Below are 18,021 nucleotides of genomic sequence, written 5' to 3' on the forward strand. Positions count from 1 at the left end.
TTAATCAGAATCACCCACACATGCTTCCCACACACATGAACCCACACACAGCTAAAGTGTCAAGAGTCACAAACAAAACCAGTCATCTCGCTCTTTCTATCCCTATCCACCTTATTTTTCAATGCAGAAGTGAGCCATTTTCTGTAAATGTGCAAGATTCCAATTGATTTGCCACTATAGGTAAATAACTAGATAAACTGCAGTAAATGGTCAAATTATTGGGGCTTCAATTAAGGCCCAATCCCAATTCTATTTATACCCCTTCCCCTACCCCTTCCCCTTGTCCCTTGAAACAGAGTGTCAAGGGGTAGGGGTGAAAATATTCCACTAAGAATTGGGACACCACTACTATACATCACACGCCATCATACGTCGTCTAGCTCCTACAATACACACACATACTGGTGTGCATTAGAGCCTTTAATTACCGTTCTATATTAAATGCGCTGCTTACGGACACACACATATCGGAGATTGCGCAGCTCACACATCCAGGAGTAAAGAAACTTGTCAACGCTGCCCCACGACTTTTATTAATAACAGTTTAAATACTGAATCAATACATTATATTTTCCAGCGACGAGAGGATAAAATCGCTGTTTTCTTAAGTAAACTCACTCTAAAAATAGAAACGCACAGACGCGCATACACGCAACTTTCATCTCGCTCGCTCTCGAATTGGCAATATTTGAGAAAAGGGTTTAGCGATTTCTAATTATTGGGGGACTAGCCCCCCTCAATGTCTATGGTGGTTATTGCCCTGATCAGACATGAAAATATGTTGTGGCACTATCGTGCAGTCTATAATGATATGACGTTAGTTAGCAAATATTAGCGATTTTTTTTGCAAACATTTCTTTGAGTAACATGACCGTAAATATGAACTCACGATTGAATGTAACAAAACAAATGATTGCTTTTCGTTAACATATTTATTAATGCCAAAAATGCTTACATTTATTTGTCTTTTTGTTCACTCGGGCAGCCATGTTGCCGCTGAAGCCGGTTTACCCTGAGATAATTCATACCCCTTCGTTTGAAGTGTGGTCCCGAAAAATCTTCGCTTGAAGGGCTATCTAGCCCTTCCCCTACCCCTACCCCTCCAACCAAAAGAGAATAGAGACACCCCTACCCCTTCACGTGAACGCGCGAAACGGAGGGGTAGGGGAAAGGGGAAGGGCTAAGGGGTAGAACTGGGATTGGACCTAAATGTGTTTATGATTAATAAAATATAATATGATAAGAAAAACCAGTATGCAATATAAAGCAGACTATTTTGTACAGATAAAATAACTGCACACCACATCCAGGTTACTAACTTCTACACCTGTGGATAGCACTGCTCTTCCCTGTGTCTATATTAATCAAACTGCATGGTGAAGACTATAAAAGTGCAATTATTATTATATCTTAACTATATTTTCAAGTAGTGTTCAGAAGTCTGAGACAATTTGTGAATTTGGCAATCAGTCAGATCTTTAATTTTAATAAATTGGTTTAAAAAGTGTTTTTGTGTTAAGTATAAGTCGGCTGACTGAATAAATACTGATTTCATGAGCTTAATTTTCATCACCCTGATATTTGCAATAGGCTGTGTAAACAGCAACTATATTATTTAGCAGAAGAAATGTTGATACTGATTATTATATTTCAGAAATGTAAATATTTATTGAACATTGGTGTATTTGGTATCATTGTATTTTTGTAGCCAATGTTTAATATATAACCAATTTTATTAAATGGCAGATAAATATTGGTCTGTTTTAGGAAAATATGATGAAAAGAACATCATGTCATAAAACTAGCATAAAAGCATTTTCTATAGTGGTCTCAGATAGGAGCCCACTGTATATTATCATATGTGCTCTAAATAGTGATTGGCTATGAATATAAAACAAAAGGTTCATATTCCAACAAAACCAAACTGTCTCCATCTGATAACAAAAACTGAAGATGAGCATCTCTCAACTCACGCCTCACGAGCCTATGTTCTGGATTTGTGAAACAGTTCAGCTGGTTTGATCGGGGTATTATCCAGAACATGCTCTTCTGCTTATTCAGTGACCTCATTTACAATGGGCTTTTTCCTGACATATTTAGTGAGCATGATCACACCCCTCCTCTGCGTTCTGTTGCTGAGAGCAGCAGGAGCTTTTATTGACCCGTTTCTGTGGTCCTTATTTAAGGCATGAAGTGTGAAGAGTGTTTTGCTTCGATTAGTCGTTAAAGCAGCTCTGCAGTTGTTCAGAGTGAATGGAAGGGTGGAGCCCTTCCTAATGGGCAGAGGCACCATAACCCAGCAAAGAAAAAACACAATTACCAAGAGCCTCTTGACATAAACAAGTCCTTGAAGACCCAGCCCAATTTCCATGTTGTCAGAATTGGCACACATTTATTTTCCATCCAGAACCACTGGAGAACTCTCCTCTCAAAGTCAGGAAATGAATCCTCAAGGATCTCCTTTCTTGGATCTAACCCAGTTTAGCATTTGCCTATGGGAGCCCAAGGCACCGCATGGAAAAAAATGCCCATCAAGAGTTCATGAGATTTGAACGTAATATGTAATAAATGAGCTGCGAAGAAATTGCAAAAACATACATCCTCTCAAAGTGATCCTGAGCTCTGAATTTATTCCTGATCACTCTAGGAATATATGACCTGCAGTAGCATAATTACATTGCTAAGCCAACAGACAGCTGGATAATACAAGTAAATGCTGACAGACATTTGTCTCAGGAACTGGAGCAAGGACAGTGGAATTTGTTTCTGCAGCTGGCCATGTTACATGTCCAATCCACATGGATCCAACATGGGAGTGGTGTGCAATGGTGACTAAAGCTCAGTTCCAGAAAGTAGAAGGTTCCAGAAGGCTCCAAAGAACAGGACACAAGCTCTCAGTCCCTCAGCACTTAACTTTTGGCAGCACAAGGGAGGTTATTTCTACAAGTGTGCAGTAAATCACTTTGAATGAATGTGGTGAAGGACAGCACGGTGGCTCAGTGGGTAGAATTGTAAATTTACAGCAAGAAGGTCCCTGGTTCGAATCCCTGCTGAACCAGAACCTCTTTCTGTGTGGCATTTGCATGGGTTTTCACCAGGTGCTCTGGAGTTTCCTGAAATATATTGTAACCTTGTGATGGACAGGATGCTTCCCTGTCTGCAGCCTGAGAGCATCCCTGCAACCCTATATAGTACAATCAGTTTGGAAAATTAATGGATGGAATAAATGGTAAATGGCTAAGTGGAATACTGAAGTGTTGGCTCATGGCTCACTCCTCGTGGGGACCAGAAACCTACCAGGGTTCAACCTTCACTACCACACCTCAACTTGCTCCATTGTTGCTAAAAAGACCTTTGCATAGTCTCTGCATTCATCCATCATTACATCCTTCGCTCGAAACAATCTCATCTCTCAAATACAGCTGATTCCCCGCATACCATCTTCAAGATATTCTGTATCCAGATCAGATGGTCACTGCAGTCACCTGGATCCAGTCCGTATCCAGTCCAGATGGTGGATCAGCACCTAGAGACAACCTCTACAGCCCTGACCTGAATGTCAGCAGAGACCATGTCAACTAGACGAACCCTAGAGACAGATCTCCTGTGAAGACCTCGTCGGCCAATGGCTCAAGACCACGAGAACAAGACCTCTGCTTAATCTGAATTGTGCTGAAGCCTGGAATTAAACCACACCCTGCTGGTTTCGTCTGGCCAGAGGAGAACTGGCCCCTGACTGAGCCTGGTTTCTCCCAAGGTTTTTTTTTTCCATTTCTGTCACTGATGGAGTTTTGGTTTCTTTCCCCACTGTCGCCTTTGGCTTGCTTAGTTGGGGGTGCTTAATTTCTGGCAACATTGTTGATTTGATTGCACAGAAACTATTGGAAGAGAGCTGGATGATGAAATCACTGAATCAACAATGATTTGATAAACTGACTGTTTTCTATTGTCATTTTTCAATACACCAAATACACAAAATAATGTTCTTTTTAGCGACATCATATGACCTCTTTAACAGAAAATCAACAAAAAAATGTCCAAAACAGGGAATAAAGTGTCCAAAGGGAAAGAGTGTTCGAAATAAACAGCGGATCTGGTGTCCTCGTCATGCTGCTGGGTTCGTGAAAGTGGGGCAGTGTTTCGGGAAGGAAGGGTCCAGGTAAGGGGCGGAGTCAGGCAGCCGCACGCGCTCCCCTCTCCGGTCCGGGGCACAAGGGGTGGCGGATTCTTTCAGCGGCTTCATCCTTCTCTCTGCTCATGATGCTCGAAGGAACTAGACGGCCCGGCATTCTGGCTCGATGGCCGTACAACAGGTGTGGTTCTCATCTAGACCACGGGTCCGGCAGCTAGCATCTCCGGCGGCACGAAGATCCCTCAACGCTCCCTTCCTGGACCTACGAGGACACCAACGTGCATGCACGGGGAAAGAGACCGGTCTCTCGAGGAGAGGCGCGCTCGGCTTTTTAACAGCGGTGGTGATGAGGCTCCATTCGCTTCAGGTGTGCCTCATCACACGCCGCCAGACCTGGATGATTCTGCGCCCCTCCCCTCTCCCGCACCCACTCCTGTCAGGAGCCTGGCGACGGGCGGCGATTAAGGGACAGGGTGATGATGATAATTAGGGAGGAGGCAGCTGACTCGCCACATTATTTACTCAAAAACCGGTTCATCAGTTAAAGGAACATCTCTGTTTCCATATGTTTATTTGCAAATAGGGTTTATTAGGTTTGTCGGAATAAGAATTTCACCCCATTCCCAATCTAGGTCCTTTTAAAATTGTACTATTGAGTCCAAACTGTGAAACATTTGCCCCATCAGTGTTGTGAATACTACTGTTAATACTAGCGGCAGTTGTTTACCATATTAGGAAGGTAACAACTCAGGAATAGGATGTGCCAAATATTGCAAATTTACTTGTTGTTTTTTTTCCTTGGTTTTACTTCCAAAAACATAACACATAGCATGGCACTTGCAAAGGTACTGGCACATACCTGACCTCTGGTAAGGTGACCCAAAGAGACTGAAGTACTGAGAAACACATTCACTGCATGTATAGGGACATTGTTCAAGGCACTGAACTCACTTAAATGGAGCTGGACCGGTTCTGACCTGCTGAAAAATACAGGTCAGCAAAAATGCCCCGAGTCCAGCATTTCCAAGGGCTGCGTGGGACTGCTTGGCAGAAGAACACAGAAGCAGTGGGCAGATCATCGATCACTGAACTCCATAAAGCCATCGGTGCAACTATCCTCTGGATGAATGAGACAATACCTTTCTTCAAAGGGCTTTTCTGCCTGATTTTGGCAACAACTGAGGATTGTTTCAGAAGTCACTTGAAAAACTTACCTGCAATAATAAACATTCTCATAGAGCCTGGAATCAAATACAGCTTAACAGCGTATCACAGTATCATCCTAGGCTCCAGGCGACCTCCTATTTTCTGTCCTTACATTCTTCATCTGAACAAGAACAAGTTAAATTAGTGCTCCTACAACTCCTCACAGACATGCAATAACACTTCCTAATGGATGAAATGGAGCTGATGGTCAGCCAGTGACTGCTAGACGCAGCAAGAATGGAACAGATGACTGCTGAAAAACATGTCCAAAAACGTAGCCATTTAAAGTTTTAAAGCCAACTGACCTGATTCTGCGATTTTTAGTGAAATCAATAAGTTGTTTTGATATCCGTCCACTTCAGTTCACTCATCAAAACTCTCTTTTCTTCTTCATTTTCCAAATTAGCAGCACAACCACAGATCAATTCAAACCAGACTACATATCCCTGTAAGAAGGGGCAGCTGAGTGTTCAGTATGGCAGAGACAGACATTGTCTACAGCAAACCGAGAAACAGGAAGACACATTTCACATACTGCTGAAGTGTAGCCAGTCCTCTCCATCCCACACTCTGTCTGACTCTCTCTCCTGCCTCCTCCCTCAGACATCATGCCATCACAAACAAGGAAGCCCCATCTAGCGGTCATTCTCTGCTCTTTCTTACTCCTAATTTTTTTCTAGATCAAGCAGATAAACTGGCCACAGCAGGGATCCCGTTACTTGGCCCAAGTTATATCAGTATCAGTCAAAAGGAGAGAGAACAATGAGTTTTTTGTCTATAATCACACATATTCAGCATTCAGTCTGGTCCACATTACACATTATTCTGTAAAAGAAACTAAGAAATACAAACTGACCAACCACAGCTTGATTTATGTGCATCACGCACTTGCTATTCAAGTTTCTTGCACACTCAAATATTTTGCAAAGCCGCATTAACTTCGAGTCACATAATCTTGGTGTGTGGTGCTTGTGTTCATGTGACTACGGCAAGCAGAGGAAATGTCATCTCAGCCCAATGAGTCACATTCACGTCACTACTGCACTCACACACAGCCTATTTGTAGCGTAAATGTAATGTTGGCGTAGCTCAAACAGGTTAATGGTAAGTTCCCTTACTCTACACGGTGAAAAACTATAATAGATCTAAATTGAGTAAAATGCTGGTAAATGTACAATTTTTGGAAGTGAAAAAGAACAAGTCATTTTACAATAGTTTTTCTCTTATTATTTATGCACATTAGAGTTATAGGGCCCTATGAAATTTTTTTTTGAAATTCCATTTTATTTTTGTTTTTCCAAATTCCGTTTTTTTCCGTTTAAACTTTTCTGGACTCCTTTTCAATGGTTAAATAAAATTGTATTAATCAAAAAGCATGTCTAATTAATTTAAATCATGAAACTTATGCAATTTAACATCAATTTATTAAAAGTTTAACAAAAATTACATGTTTAGGGCCCTATGTTTTTTTTTTCTCCTCACTTTGTTTTATTTCCGTCTAATTATCTGAATGCATAAAAACAACATTAAAATGTATATTTACAATAGCCTTGTGGATTTTGTTTTCTCAGAAATTCTGGGTTGTGTATTTGATTTTTTTCTGGTTAACAAATGAAGGCATAAAACATTAATTTAATTTAACTTTTAATTAAAAGGGTTATACACGATCCCAGCCGTGGAATAAGGGTCTTGTTTATATACTTTTAACCACAAATGCACATCTTAGAATATTCCATCTCATTTTCTCCTCTAACTTCAAAATCGTCCGTCATCGTTGTTTTACCTTTTTTTTTTTTGTAAGGGGCATGACTTTCTTTGCACATTCACTTTATAAACACTATCTTTGCACATTCACTTTATAAACACTAGGTCGGTACTTCCGTCTACGTCCTTTCCAATGTGACTACCTAATGGGTGAAGTTGAGCTGGTGCAAGATGATCATTTGTGGTTAAAAGTATAATTCTTTTTTTTTTTTTTTTAAATGACCTATGGTTTCGCTAGATAAGAATCTTATTCCTCAGCTGGGATCGTGTATATCCCTTTGAAACTGACTGCAATTTGAACCTTCAACCCATTGGCCACCACTGAAGTCCATTATATGGAGAAAAATGTCTTTGCGACTGAAGAAAGAAAGACATGAACATCTTGGATGACATGGGGGTGAGTAAATTATCAGGAAATTTGTATTCTGGAAGTGAACTAATCCTGTAATAACAGAATGATCAACATGACAGCTCATGGCAGCCCTGAGATCATCTTTTAAATGCGTTTTCCTGGAATCCGCCAACTACAGTGTGTCCTGAGATGGTCTTAAAACAGTGGAGGGCAGAACTTTAAAGAGATGACGCATTTCTGTGTCATACACACTCTTTCAATATCACACGACTCGCAAGCGCAAGCGAAAGCCAGGAAATCAATGCAGCAGGCATACGTCAAAAATAACACGAACAACAATAACAGACTGTTTCAAGCTCTGTATGTGGAATGCAGACTGATTTATTTTAATCATTGGCCTAGCTAAACAATCATGCGGCACCGGAGGATTTTGCTGCAGATCTGATGTGTGATCTATGAGGAGGAGCCCAGAGCAGACGGGCCGCTGTGCTGAGCAAACATCCTGAAGCTCTGCAGAGTAAACATCCTGCCGTTTAAGTGAACAAATGAAAGCGTACAGGAGAAATCTCATGAGTAAACACCACATATATATATGACTATAGACTGTGCATAAGAGAGCGATTCTCACCAACCAAGTTACCAGTAGTGTCAAACTTTTCTTAATATTAAATAGTTTAATTTAAATTTAAAGGGATAGTTCACTCATAAATTAAAATTATGTCAAACAGAATGTCAATGCTGCAGGGTTTGCAGTGGCTTCCTGGTCCCCATCCACTTTCACTGCATGAAGAAAAGCTGCATGAACATTCAGGCAAAAGAGCATCAGTTAAAGTGAACCAGTGGGGATCAGGTCTGGCTTTTGTGCAGGCCAGTTAAACTGGTAATGCAGCACCTGCACTACTGAACAAAACCGTTGTCTGACAGAATCCCAAATTGATTTCTGCACCTAAACAAACCAATTTAACAAAAACCACAATCCGAAAGTTTTAGAGGGCTGCAGCACCGCTGTTACATGCGTCATAATCACAGACAATGGCAACTTAAATCTGAAACGCATAAAGGGTGATATTAAATAATATAAACAATGAACATTTTTTTACATTTTAAAAATAGCCTTGGCTATTTGACCCACAGTCTTCGGGACAGGGGTACTGTCATGTGAGAATATGCCAAATTGCTGAACTCGCAGCCACTACTGTCTGCTCCTTATCCAGAGACGGCATGAAGAATGCAATGGCAGCACTGCTGCAGCATTGCTATGACATTTCAGTGTTCATCACAGCAGCTAATAACCAGGCAATACGTCCAGAGATATGTGTTTTGCATTTGACATAAGTTGATCAAAACACTGTCCAGTAAAACACCAAGTGTACAGTATGTGGGTTCATCATTTCTGATATGTGATATAATGTGGGTATGTGAATAATGGCGATAATAACCACAATTCTTCACAAATAACCCCCAAAAAAGAAAATTGCATGTTAGGGCTGTCAAAAAAAAAAAAAAAAAAAGTGTTGAATTTCGAATATTTGTTGAATTTAAAATAAAAATCCACATTCGAATGCAAAAATGTTGCATTCGAATTTTAGGTGTGCGTCAGGCAGCTTTATCAGCGGAGCACGAGATGCGATGACGATGTAAGTGTCGTTGCATTATAATGTTTTTGTTAGCTTATCCAGTTGAACCCACTAGATGCAGCGCTGCTACGTTGTTCATTAAAAATATTGCGGAAAAAGAGAACATCAATGCGGAGAAGATCTTGTTTACATCAAAACTGAAACCAAGCCATTCACACAGAACACATATTTTGCGCATTTTCTAGAGGGACATCTATCAGCGTTGCACTCGCATCTCGCAAAAAGGAGCCGCATGTTTAGAAAGCCATGTACAATTAATGCAAGTTAACTTTGAAAAAAAACAAATAGAGACTTTATGGCAGGGTTTTTCCCCATCCCACTGCATCTCATGTTTTTAAATGAAAACTGTACCCTGTCTGATTGGCTTTCTGCCCTTTGTATTAAACTATGCATACATACATGATGCCGTTTTGTTTATAGTTGTTTAAGCAACTTAATTATAATTGGTTTATAAACATTATGCACTTTTTTTTTTTTTACAGATAGTCATGCTATCTTATGCTTTGAATAAATGTGCATTATAATATTTAGCTCGATGCGCCCTCTTGTGACCTCAGAAGAGAAGCCAAAAGCTTTTCTTCACCTTACCTGAAACGATGCATTTTAAATTCTAATTTAATTAGAATTTTTATCATATTTAAGTACAAAATTCAAATTTAGTTTTTCAGCCATTTTGACAGCCCTATTGCATGTAAACAGGAGAAAAGATGTTTGCTTGTGTCACATAAACATCTTTCTGCTATTAAGTAGGGCTGGACGATATGGCCAAAATTTATATCACGATATATTTCTTAATTTCGGTCGATACGATATAATTCCGATATCGATATGAACACTATTTATCTGAAATAGAAATGTTTTGTAACATTATAAATGCCTTTATCACAACTTTTGATCAATTTTAAGCATCCTTGCTAAATAAAAGTATTAATTTCTATAATTTCTTTCCCAAAACAATAATAAAAATTATACTGACTCCAAGCTTTTGAATGGAATAGTGTATGTTACAAAGTTTCAAATTTCAAATAAATGCTGATCTTTGGATCTTTCTATTAATCAAAGAATCCTGAAAAAAAATGCACTCATCTGTTTTAAATATTGATATTCAGATTATTATACTGATTTCTGAAGGATCATGTGACACTGAAGACTGGAGAAATGATGCTGAAAATTCAGCTATGATCACAGGAATAAATTACATTTTAAAATCTAAAATCTTACATTAAAATCTATTCAAATAGAAAGCAATTTTAAATAATACAAATATTTCAAAATTGTACTGTTTTTGCTGTACTTTGGAATCCTTGGTGAGCAGAAGAGAATTAAAAAAAACTGATTATTCTTATAGTTTGAAGCAAATGTGCTTCAGCCAGAAAAAAGGGTATGAAAAGTGCTCCGAGTCGCTGCAGAAAAAAAAAATGGAACAACAAAAACTGGAGACGGCTTATTATTGAAAATGCTAATTCATTCTCTGCCAGCAGGAGGCGCTTTTAGAATGATAAAACTAGCGGTTTCCCCGGTAACGGCTGTAATCAAAGCAACTCCGCTCATAAACGCTACTTTATCAGATAAAAATAAAAATGCCATCGAAACTTTTCTGAAGACAGTCCTTTCCCTTCAGAGATAGAGATTCAAGATTTTTATTTGTCACATACATGGTTATATAGGGAATATATGACCAGCAGTGAAATGTAAGTCAGGTCCGCTCCATGGACAGTGCAATTATTAAAGAATACAAACACAAGAAAATTATATATAAATATAGGTATGGAAAAAGTAAGATAAAAAATAAGAATAAAATAAAATGCACAGGACAGTATACTGTAGGCTTAATAAATATTTAGATGAGCAGGAATGTACAATAGAAGAATGCTGAAAATTCAGCTATGATCACATGGCCCACCTTGCGCCGTGGGGGCTCGGGGACACCCTTTGACTCGCGCGTGCGTTAGACTCCTTGGTCCGTGTTTCAAGACGGGTCAAGATGGGTGGCCGACCTCGCCGCGGACCTTGATACATTCATATAAAACAGCCGCACCGCGTTTTGATTTTGAAACGTGCAGTGCTCATGTTTATTCAATGAAGTCAAACGCCACAAATAAAATAATGTATGGGAAACACTGTAATGTATATTGAAATATCGGAAATGTGTTTAAAAATCATATCACCGTTATTGAAAAAAATTATATCGCAATACATATTGATATTGAATTATTGTCTAGCCCTACTATTAAGTCCTTACTCTGATTAGTGAAAATAATTGCATTCTTGGTGCACATTTAAACATAGACATTGATTTTTTTTTTTTCAATTACTTTATTATCTAAAGTGTATTATCTAACAAAACTACAAACTTTCAAGAAAAAAAAAACACCATTCACAGATGTCCCACCACTACTTTTGTGCAAATGGATGAAGTTGTATGCATTACAGGTAGGTAGATCTGCTTTTGAAGAAATATCATAGAATTGTGTGCTACAGCGCACATTCTATCAGTTCTCAATATACTGTACAACGCGACATTCACATCAAATGTTAACTCAGCGATAGAGTTACACTCAGGGAACACTGCACTTATTCGCAATCACAAAAGTACATTAGTTATTTACACATCTCTTTGGCCAAGCATTCAAATAATGCATCTCATAATCTTGTACTGCAGTTATATCTGATCAAAGGCACATTATTATTCTTTAGCTTGGGTTAAACAAATAAATTTTGCTTGGTTGGAACTGGGGTTGTGACGGTGAGGAAATTTTCCCACCGGTTAATCGTCACCGTGGGGGCGCGGGCATGAGCATTTTACTTTCACTTTCAAATAGCGGCAATTCGGCGTCAATTGCTTGAATGCAACAACAAAATACAACGTCAAACTCACTTTAGCCTATATATAAAACATAGAACTTTTATTAACAAAACGAATAAAAATACACCATGCTATAAGGTAGGCTATGCCTAATACAAAATAACTTACAAAGTTTAAAATGTACAAAACTGGAAATAAGTAAACATAATATATAACCAAATAAATAAGAACGACCGTTTAGCAAAACGAATAAGAAAGCTTGGAGGCACAGCATACACCTTGATGTCAAATAAAATCAATAAATTATACAAAGTTTAAATAAAGTAAAAATCAGCAAACACTGTGGAACAATTAAATAAGAAACGAATGTTTAAAAAAACCTTCCAAAATCACCTTAGATAAACGGCAAAAGTCAACAGGCTTTTCAAAATTTGATTGCATCATATAATAATTGCTGTTAATAGTGTTCATCGTATGTTTGATTACGTCTCTAATTGATTTTCCGTAAATTTCTGCCATATGTACATTAACTGACAGTCACCACTAGTAAGCTACTACTAAATATTGTAGAAACAATTAGTAATTTTCTGTAAAGTTGCTTTGCAACGATTTGTATCGTGAAAAGCGCTATACAAATAAACTTGAACTGAATTGAATTATTTGGATGTGCTTTAAAGCCTTGCCGGATAAACACTTCATTCATGTGCTGTTCTGACAATCGCTTTTCCTGAGCACTTTCATGTTGTCCCAAACCTTTATTTCTTTCTTTTTTGTGCTGAACACAAAAGAAGAGATTTTGAAGAATGTGGGTAACCAAACAGTTGCTGGTCCACATTGACTGAAGGATGAATGGTTGAAATGACTTTCTGTGATAGCCAATAGCATATCACAGGTGCTGTCCTTATAGCTTAAATGTACCACTACATTCTGGATATCTATTGATGGTAACAACTCAGACACACAGTCAACATCCCACATGACAGGAAGTCACGTGACCACAGCGGTCACACAGATAATCAACAGTGCAGGAAACTGAGCAGAGAAAAAAAATCATCATCATCCCATTTTACACTGCAGCTCAACTAACGCAAGTCAAATGCTAATAATATTAATCTGCACTGCATTTCCCATGATCCTTAGATGCACCATGATTTAAAGGGCAGTGAGATGAAGGCTTCTTCCTCACCTAGACACAGCCCTGAAAGACAGCGGAGACCAGGACAACTAGATGAGCCCCAGATACAGATCCCTGTATAGATCTAGTCTCAGACGACCACCGGGACAAGACCACAGGAACCAGTTGAGTCCTCTGCACAATGTGACTTTGCTGCAGCCTGGAATTGAACAGCTGGTTTCGTCTGGTCAGAGGAGAACTGGCCCCCCGACTGAGCTTGGTTTCTCCCAAGGTTTTTTCTCCATTCTGTTACCGATGGAGTTTTGGTTCCTTGCCGCTGTCGCCTCTGGCTTGCTTAGTTGGGGACACTTCATTTCCAGCGATTATCATTGACTTTATTGTAAATGATTGCACAGAGACTATTTAAACTGAACTGAGCTGGATGATGACATCACTGAATCCAATGATGAACTGTCTTTAACTGAAAAATGAGTGTTTACTATTGTCATTTTGCATTATTGACACACTATTTTCCTAATTAATGCTGTTCAGTTGCTTTGACACATGTATTGTTAAAAGCACTATATAAATAAAGGTGACTTGACTTGACTTCTTCCTGCCAGGGTTCAGTTTAAGGTGTCATTTCCTGTCAAGTCTCTTTCTCAAGTGGCGGTTTAGACAGCCCACACCCTTACTGTAACATGTAAGCCAGAACAAGGAGGAGCGAGAATACAAATGCAAGCACAGGGGTTTATTAAAAACAAAAAACAAATAATCCAATCCACGAACCAAGGTACAATCCACATAGAGGAGTCAGGAACATAATCTACACGCCGAAGGCAAGAGTGTAAACCAGAAAAACACGTACAGGAACCAACGACCGACAAACCACAACTGAAGCACAGACCTTTATATATATATATATATATATATATATATATATATATATATACACACACACACACACACACACACACACACAGACTTGACTTAAGCTAATGACACACAGGTGGAAGTAATCACACAACAATAAGTCCAGGCAAAGGTTTATGGGATATGTAGTCTGTGACGGAATGGCAAAGGAGTAGTAAGGAGTGCCCTCCAGTGGAGCTCATGGGCACTCCAGCTGGTGATCGTGACACTTATTATGGGAAAGAGCGCTAGTAACCAGACTTACTTTCAACACCCAGCCAAGTTGCAATCTGTACAAGTATAAAAAATTCATGGAAATATGTTATTCACTCTTAGAATCTGAAAAATCTAGATATACGATAAACTGATCTGTTAACTAATATATTTCAAATAGACAAATATCATCACCAATCAATATTTCATGTACATTTGTTTATTCATTTGGAAAGTGGATGTGTAATAAATGGGACAGTCAGTAGAGTGAGTCCTGACATGAAGTGGAGTTACATGTATATTTATTCATTTAGCAGTAATTATACTTATATAACAGTAATAACTTCTCACAATTATATATTAGTAATTACCCTATGTGCTTTGGAATAAAACAATTTTATGAAAGCTTAAAAAAACTGAACACTTCCATGTTTTTAAGTTTACAAACTTATATGGATTTGATAGTTTTGAAGGCTCAAGTCTGTTGAAATCTTTGAAATATGAGACACTTTGTAGCAAGTAAACAAGAAACGCTCAAGCAGAGCTGTATGCTGTGCTTTGTGCAGGGGCCAAAAATGTATTCTGTTTAAGATGGTTTCTACCTTTGTGGATGGTTCTTGGCCATAATACTTGCAAAGTGAAGAACATTTTACATCGATACTCGATAGTCTGGCTATGCGAGACTGAGACATCAGCTTTCTCCTAGAAAACATCCCAACCCCCTCACTGAACCTAGACAGCTGAGCCACATTCCTCACCATCACACAACAAGTGTTACAAACACACATGGAAACACCACGCTACAACATACTGTTAAACATGCAGGAGACATGCTGCTTAAAAAAAGCAGAGAATTCAGAGAGAACTACTGCTCATGTATTCAGTGGTATGCAGAAGATTGCCTCAGACTTCTTGAGTCTGGACAAGTTGCAGCCTGTTTCAGTCTCACTAGGAAGACAGACGAATTAAACATTACAGGTGAATGTGCAGGAAAGGTAGAAGAGTCAGAATTAGTTCAGATACGCCAGTTTTTAGAAGAGGCTAAAACCAAACTCATCAGGAATTTCCACAGCAACACAGCACAGGTCACAGAAAGCATTAGGGGTGTGCGATATGTATCGTCTGCGATAATATCGTAATTGTTGTTTTAACGATGTGCGATTTGACATTATCGAGTATTTTGCAAAAACCATTCAAAACATCCCTACAGAGCGCACGCATACATTACGTGAAGCCTAGACTAGTGCGTGTGCGCATTTAGAGTGCGTTCTTTCACTGCATGATTCAGTCTATTAAAATGCATTTAGAATGATCACAAATTCAAGACATGATGGCAGATAATTTATACCACTTCATATTCAATTTCACACGAAGAGTGCCGTTTTTCTCCAAAAATTTCCATGATTACAAATTTGACATTGAATTCATAAACAATAAGTTAATTAAGAGACTTACGTTTTAGACACCATTTTGCTAATTGCATATTCCCCAACAAAAATCATCCCGAATACAGCTGCGGCGCTGTTTTGTGTCTCGGAGCAACATGCCGGTGTTTCGTTCTTGAATGAAACAACCGTTTAAATGATTCGGTTCAATCGCAATGACTCACACATTTACTGCCAAAAACTGTACATTTTACTGTATAAAACTTATATAATTTACGAACAAGAAAATGTGAATGTAAACCAGTAAATTCAACAACGCACACTGCTATTAAAATCTAGTTTGTACCTTTAACATACTGACAACCAGCATAATAATGCAGGTGGTAAAAGAGAAAGCCACATGAAGAATCAAAGCTCATCACAAGTAGCTTCGCCACAAGCAGGAGAATATACTAATATACAGAAGGTCATTCATGCAAACACAAAACACCATCATGGTAACACACATGATACTTAAATAATGCATTCAACTTTCATTAAACAACAGAAGATGTAACATAAAGCCCAAATATACATAACTAATAACAAAAACTATTAAAAAACATGATTATTTAAACTAAATACTTTCAAATGTGGAGTGTCATGCAGGGAATTCTGGGAATATCGGTTTACAGTTTTTGACTGTAAATTATACATTGATTTGTTATTTTTACTTCTAAAAACTGTAAAATTAACAGCATTTTACTGTAAAATTACATGAACCGTCTGGTTAGATATTTTACAGTTCTTCCCTCTATATAGTACGGGAACTTACTGTTAACCTATTAACAGTTTTTTTCCGTAGCGTTTTTACAGAATGTTACGGTTAAAATTACACTTATTTTTTACAGTGGCATGTCTTGCATTAAACAAAATACAGGTGTGTAAATGCATCTAAATGCTCTTCAGATGCAGCTTCTGTGTTGATTTAATTTACTCGGTAACAGCCCAAATGTCTTATTATTCTAATTCTCTGATTAAATGTAAGAATCTGACTCAAAAGATAATGGACACTTCTAGAAAAAATGGCTTTATAAAGGTAAAAAATGCCCATAAAATGCAAAAATCTTATTGGAAAAGATTAACTTCTTTCAGTATGAACTGACCAGCACACAGAATATGAAGAATATTAAAAACATTAGGAGTCTTCGGCAGTCCTTAAGGTACCAGCACAATAACACACTCAGCAAAATATCCTCTAATTATCGTTACCGATAAAAATCCCAGAAAATATCGAGATATAATTTTGTGTCGATATCGCACACCCCTAGAAAGCATTCCAACCCATGGATCTGCACATATTTGTAAACAAGAGGCTCGTTAATTCATAACATAAGCTACTCAGCGAAGAAAATATGATTGACAGTTCACATGAAACCCCGTGTAACAACCTGACAGCATTACTACACTCATTCCGCATTAACAAAAATAGCTTTTTTTACTACCCTCAAAACAAAAACGCACTTTTTTTCGGTGTTTAATTATAGCATGTTAACTTAAGTTCAGTGTTAGCCATTTTGTCAAACTTCAGAACAGAACATGACGCATGAGAACCGTGAGACGAGACTATAAATAAGAAACGAAATAAGACACTGAGGCATTATTAGACATGTTATAACTTCTAAAGGAGTCAAAGTGCTGTACAGTGAATCAATGTATCTCAAAACTCACACTCGACATTGATACACGGCGCAGAACATGTTTTTATGAAGAGTAACGTTAGGCTAAGTTTGAACGCCACTCACCGACACCGTCTTCAGATTTCAGCACCATCGCGCGCTCTGTAGTCCCGCGATACCGTGAATAAATCAACAGAACGCTCTAAATATCTCGTTTTACAGCGGCACCTCAACTTTAACGTCGACTTTCGAGAACAGATTCGGGTATTTTACATAACAGTCGAGACCGGAAGGCTTGCGATCGAGGAAGGGTGCTCGTCCGTGAACAGAGGAGTGTCTTTAACCGTAACCGGCCAATCCCGAGCCGAGAGGACAACCGCTTCTGCCGAGCGATTCTCTGCCGCTCCCGAGAAGTTCCGACACGGGCCGTGTCTCAATGCCCAGCTCACTCACTCGCTCACTCGCTGCCTGCTGCCCAGTGCATAAGAAACCAGTGTCGCCATCTCATTTTCAGGGAGTTGCTAAAAACTGCTGAAATGACGTTGTGATGTCATAGCGCCATGACGTCATTACGTAATTACGACGCAAAATTGTCCCTACTTCAAATCTCGGCAAGAAAATATTGTGTATATGTTAACCTAGACGTGTTTGTAAGATAGTATAGCACAATATAATATTAAAATATAAATAACTGTATTTTTAAATACAACATTGAATTATTGAACACTTGCACGTTTTTGAACCATTAGGGCCTACAATTAAAGCTGTTGTTTTTTTTAGCTAGTAAGCTTTTTTTTTTTGTCTCTTTCCACTTCTGTTTCAGTTTTATATATATATATATA

General features: G+C 38.5%; 1 protein-coding gene and 1 long non-coding RNA gene across 3 annotated transcripts in view; one reads left to right on the top strand and one right to left on the bottom strand.

The window, feature by feature from the left end:
- cyth1a (cytohesin 1a) overlaps nucleotides 1-18,021 on the bottom strand; it is a 56,135-nt gene that overhangs the window by 22,688 nt on the left and 15,426 nt on the right. The window contains exon 1 of one of the 2 annotated variants that reach the window (XM_016233942.1): nucleotides 17,306-17,671. The exons of the other annotated variant lie outside the window; for it this stretch is intronic. Within the exon in view, the coding sequence (XP_016089428.1) occupies nucleotides 17,306-17,333 (28 nt within the window). The 5' untranslated portion in view covers nucleotides 17,334-17,671. Of the gene's footprint in view, nucleotides 1-17,305; nucleotides 17,672-18,021 lie in introns of those variants that run through there. 2 annotated transcript variants of the gene reach the window in all.
- Nucleotides 10,982-18,021, top strand: part of LOC107552119 (uncharacterized) — a 21,753-nt gene continuing 14,713 nt past the window's right edge. Inside the window, exon 1 of the long non-coding RNA XR_001604836.1 lies at nucleotides 10,982-11,057. This is a non-coding gene — a long non-coding RNA (uncharacterized lncRNA). The remainder of the gene's footprint in view (nucleotides 11,058-18,021) is intronic.

The sequence above is a fragment of the Sinocyclocheilus grahami genome, unplaced genomic scaffold (assembly GCF_001515645.1).
Source record: "Sinocyclocheilus grahami isolate Dianchi unplaced genomic scaffold, SAMN03320097.WGS_v1.1 scaffold441.1, whole genome shotgun sequence".
NCBI lineage: Eukaryota > Metazoa > Chordata > Actinopteri > Cypriniformes > Cyprinidae > Sinocyclocheilus > Sinocyclocheilus grahami.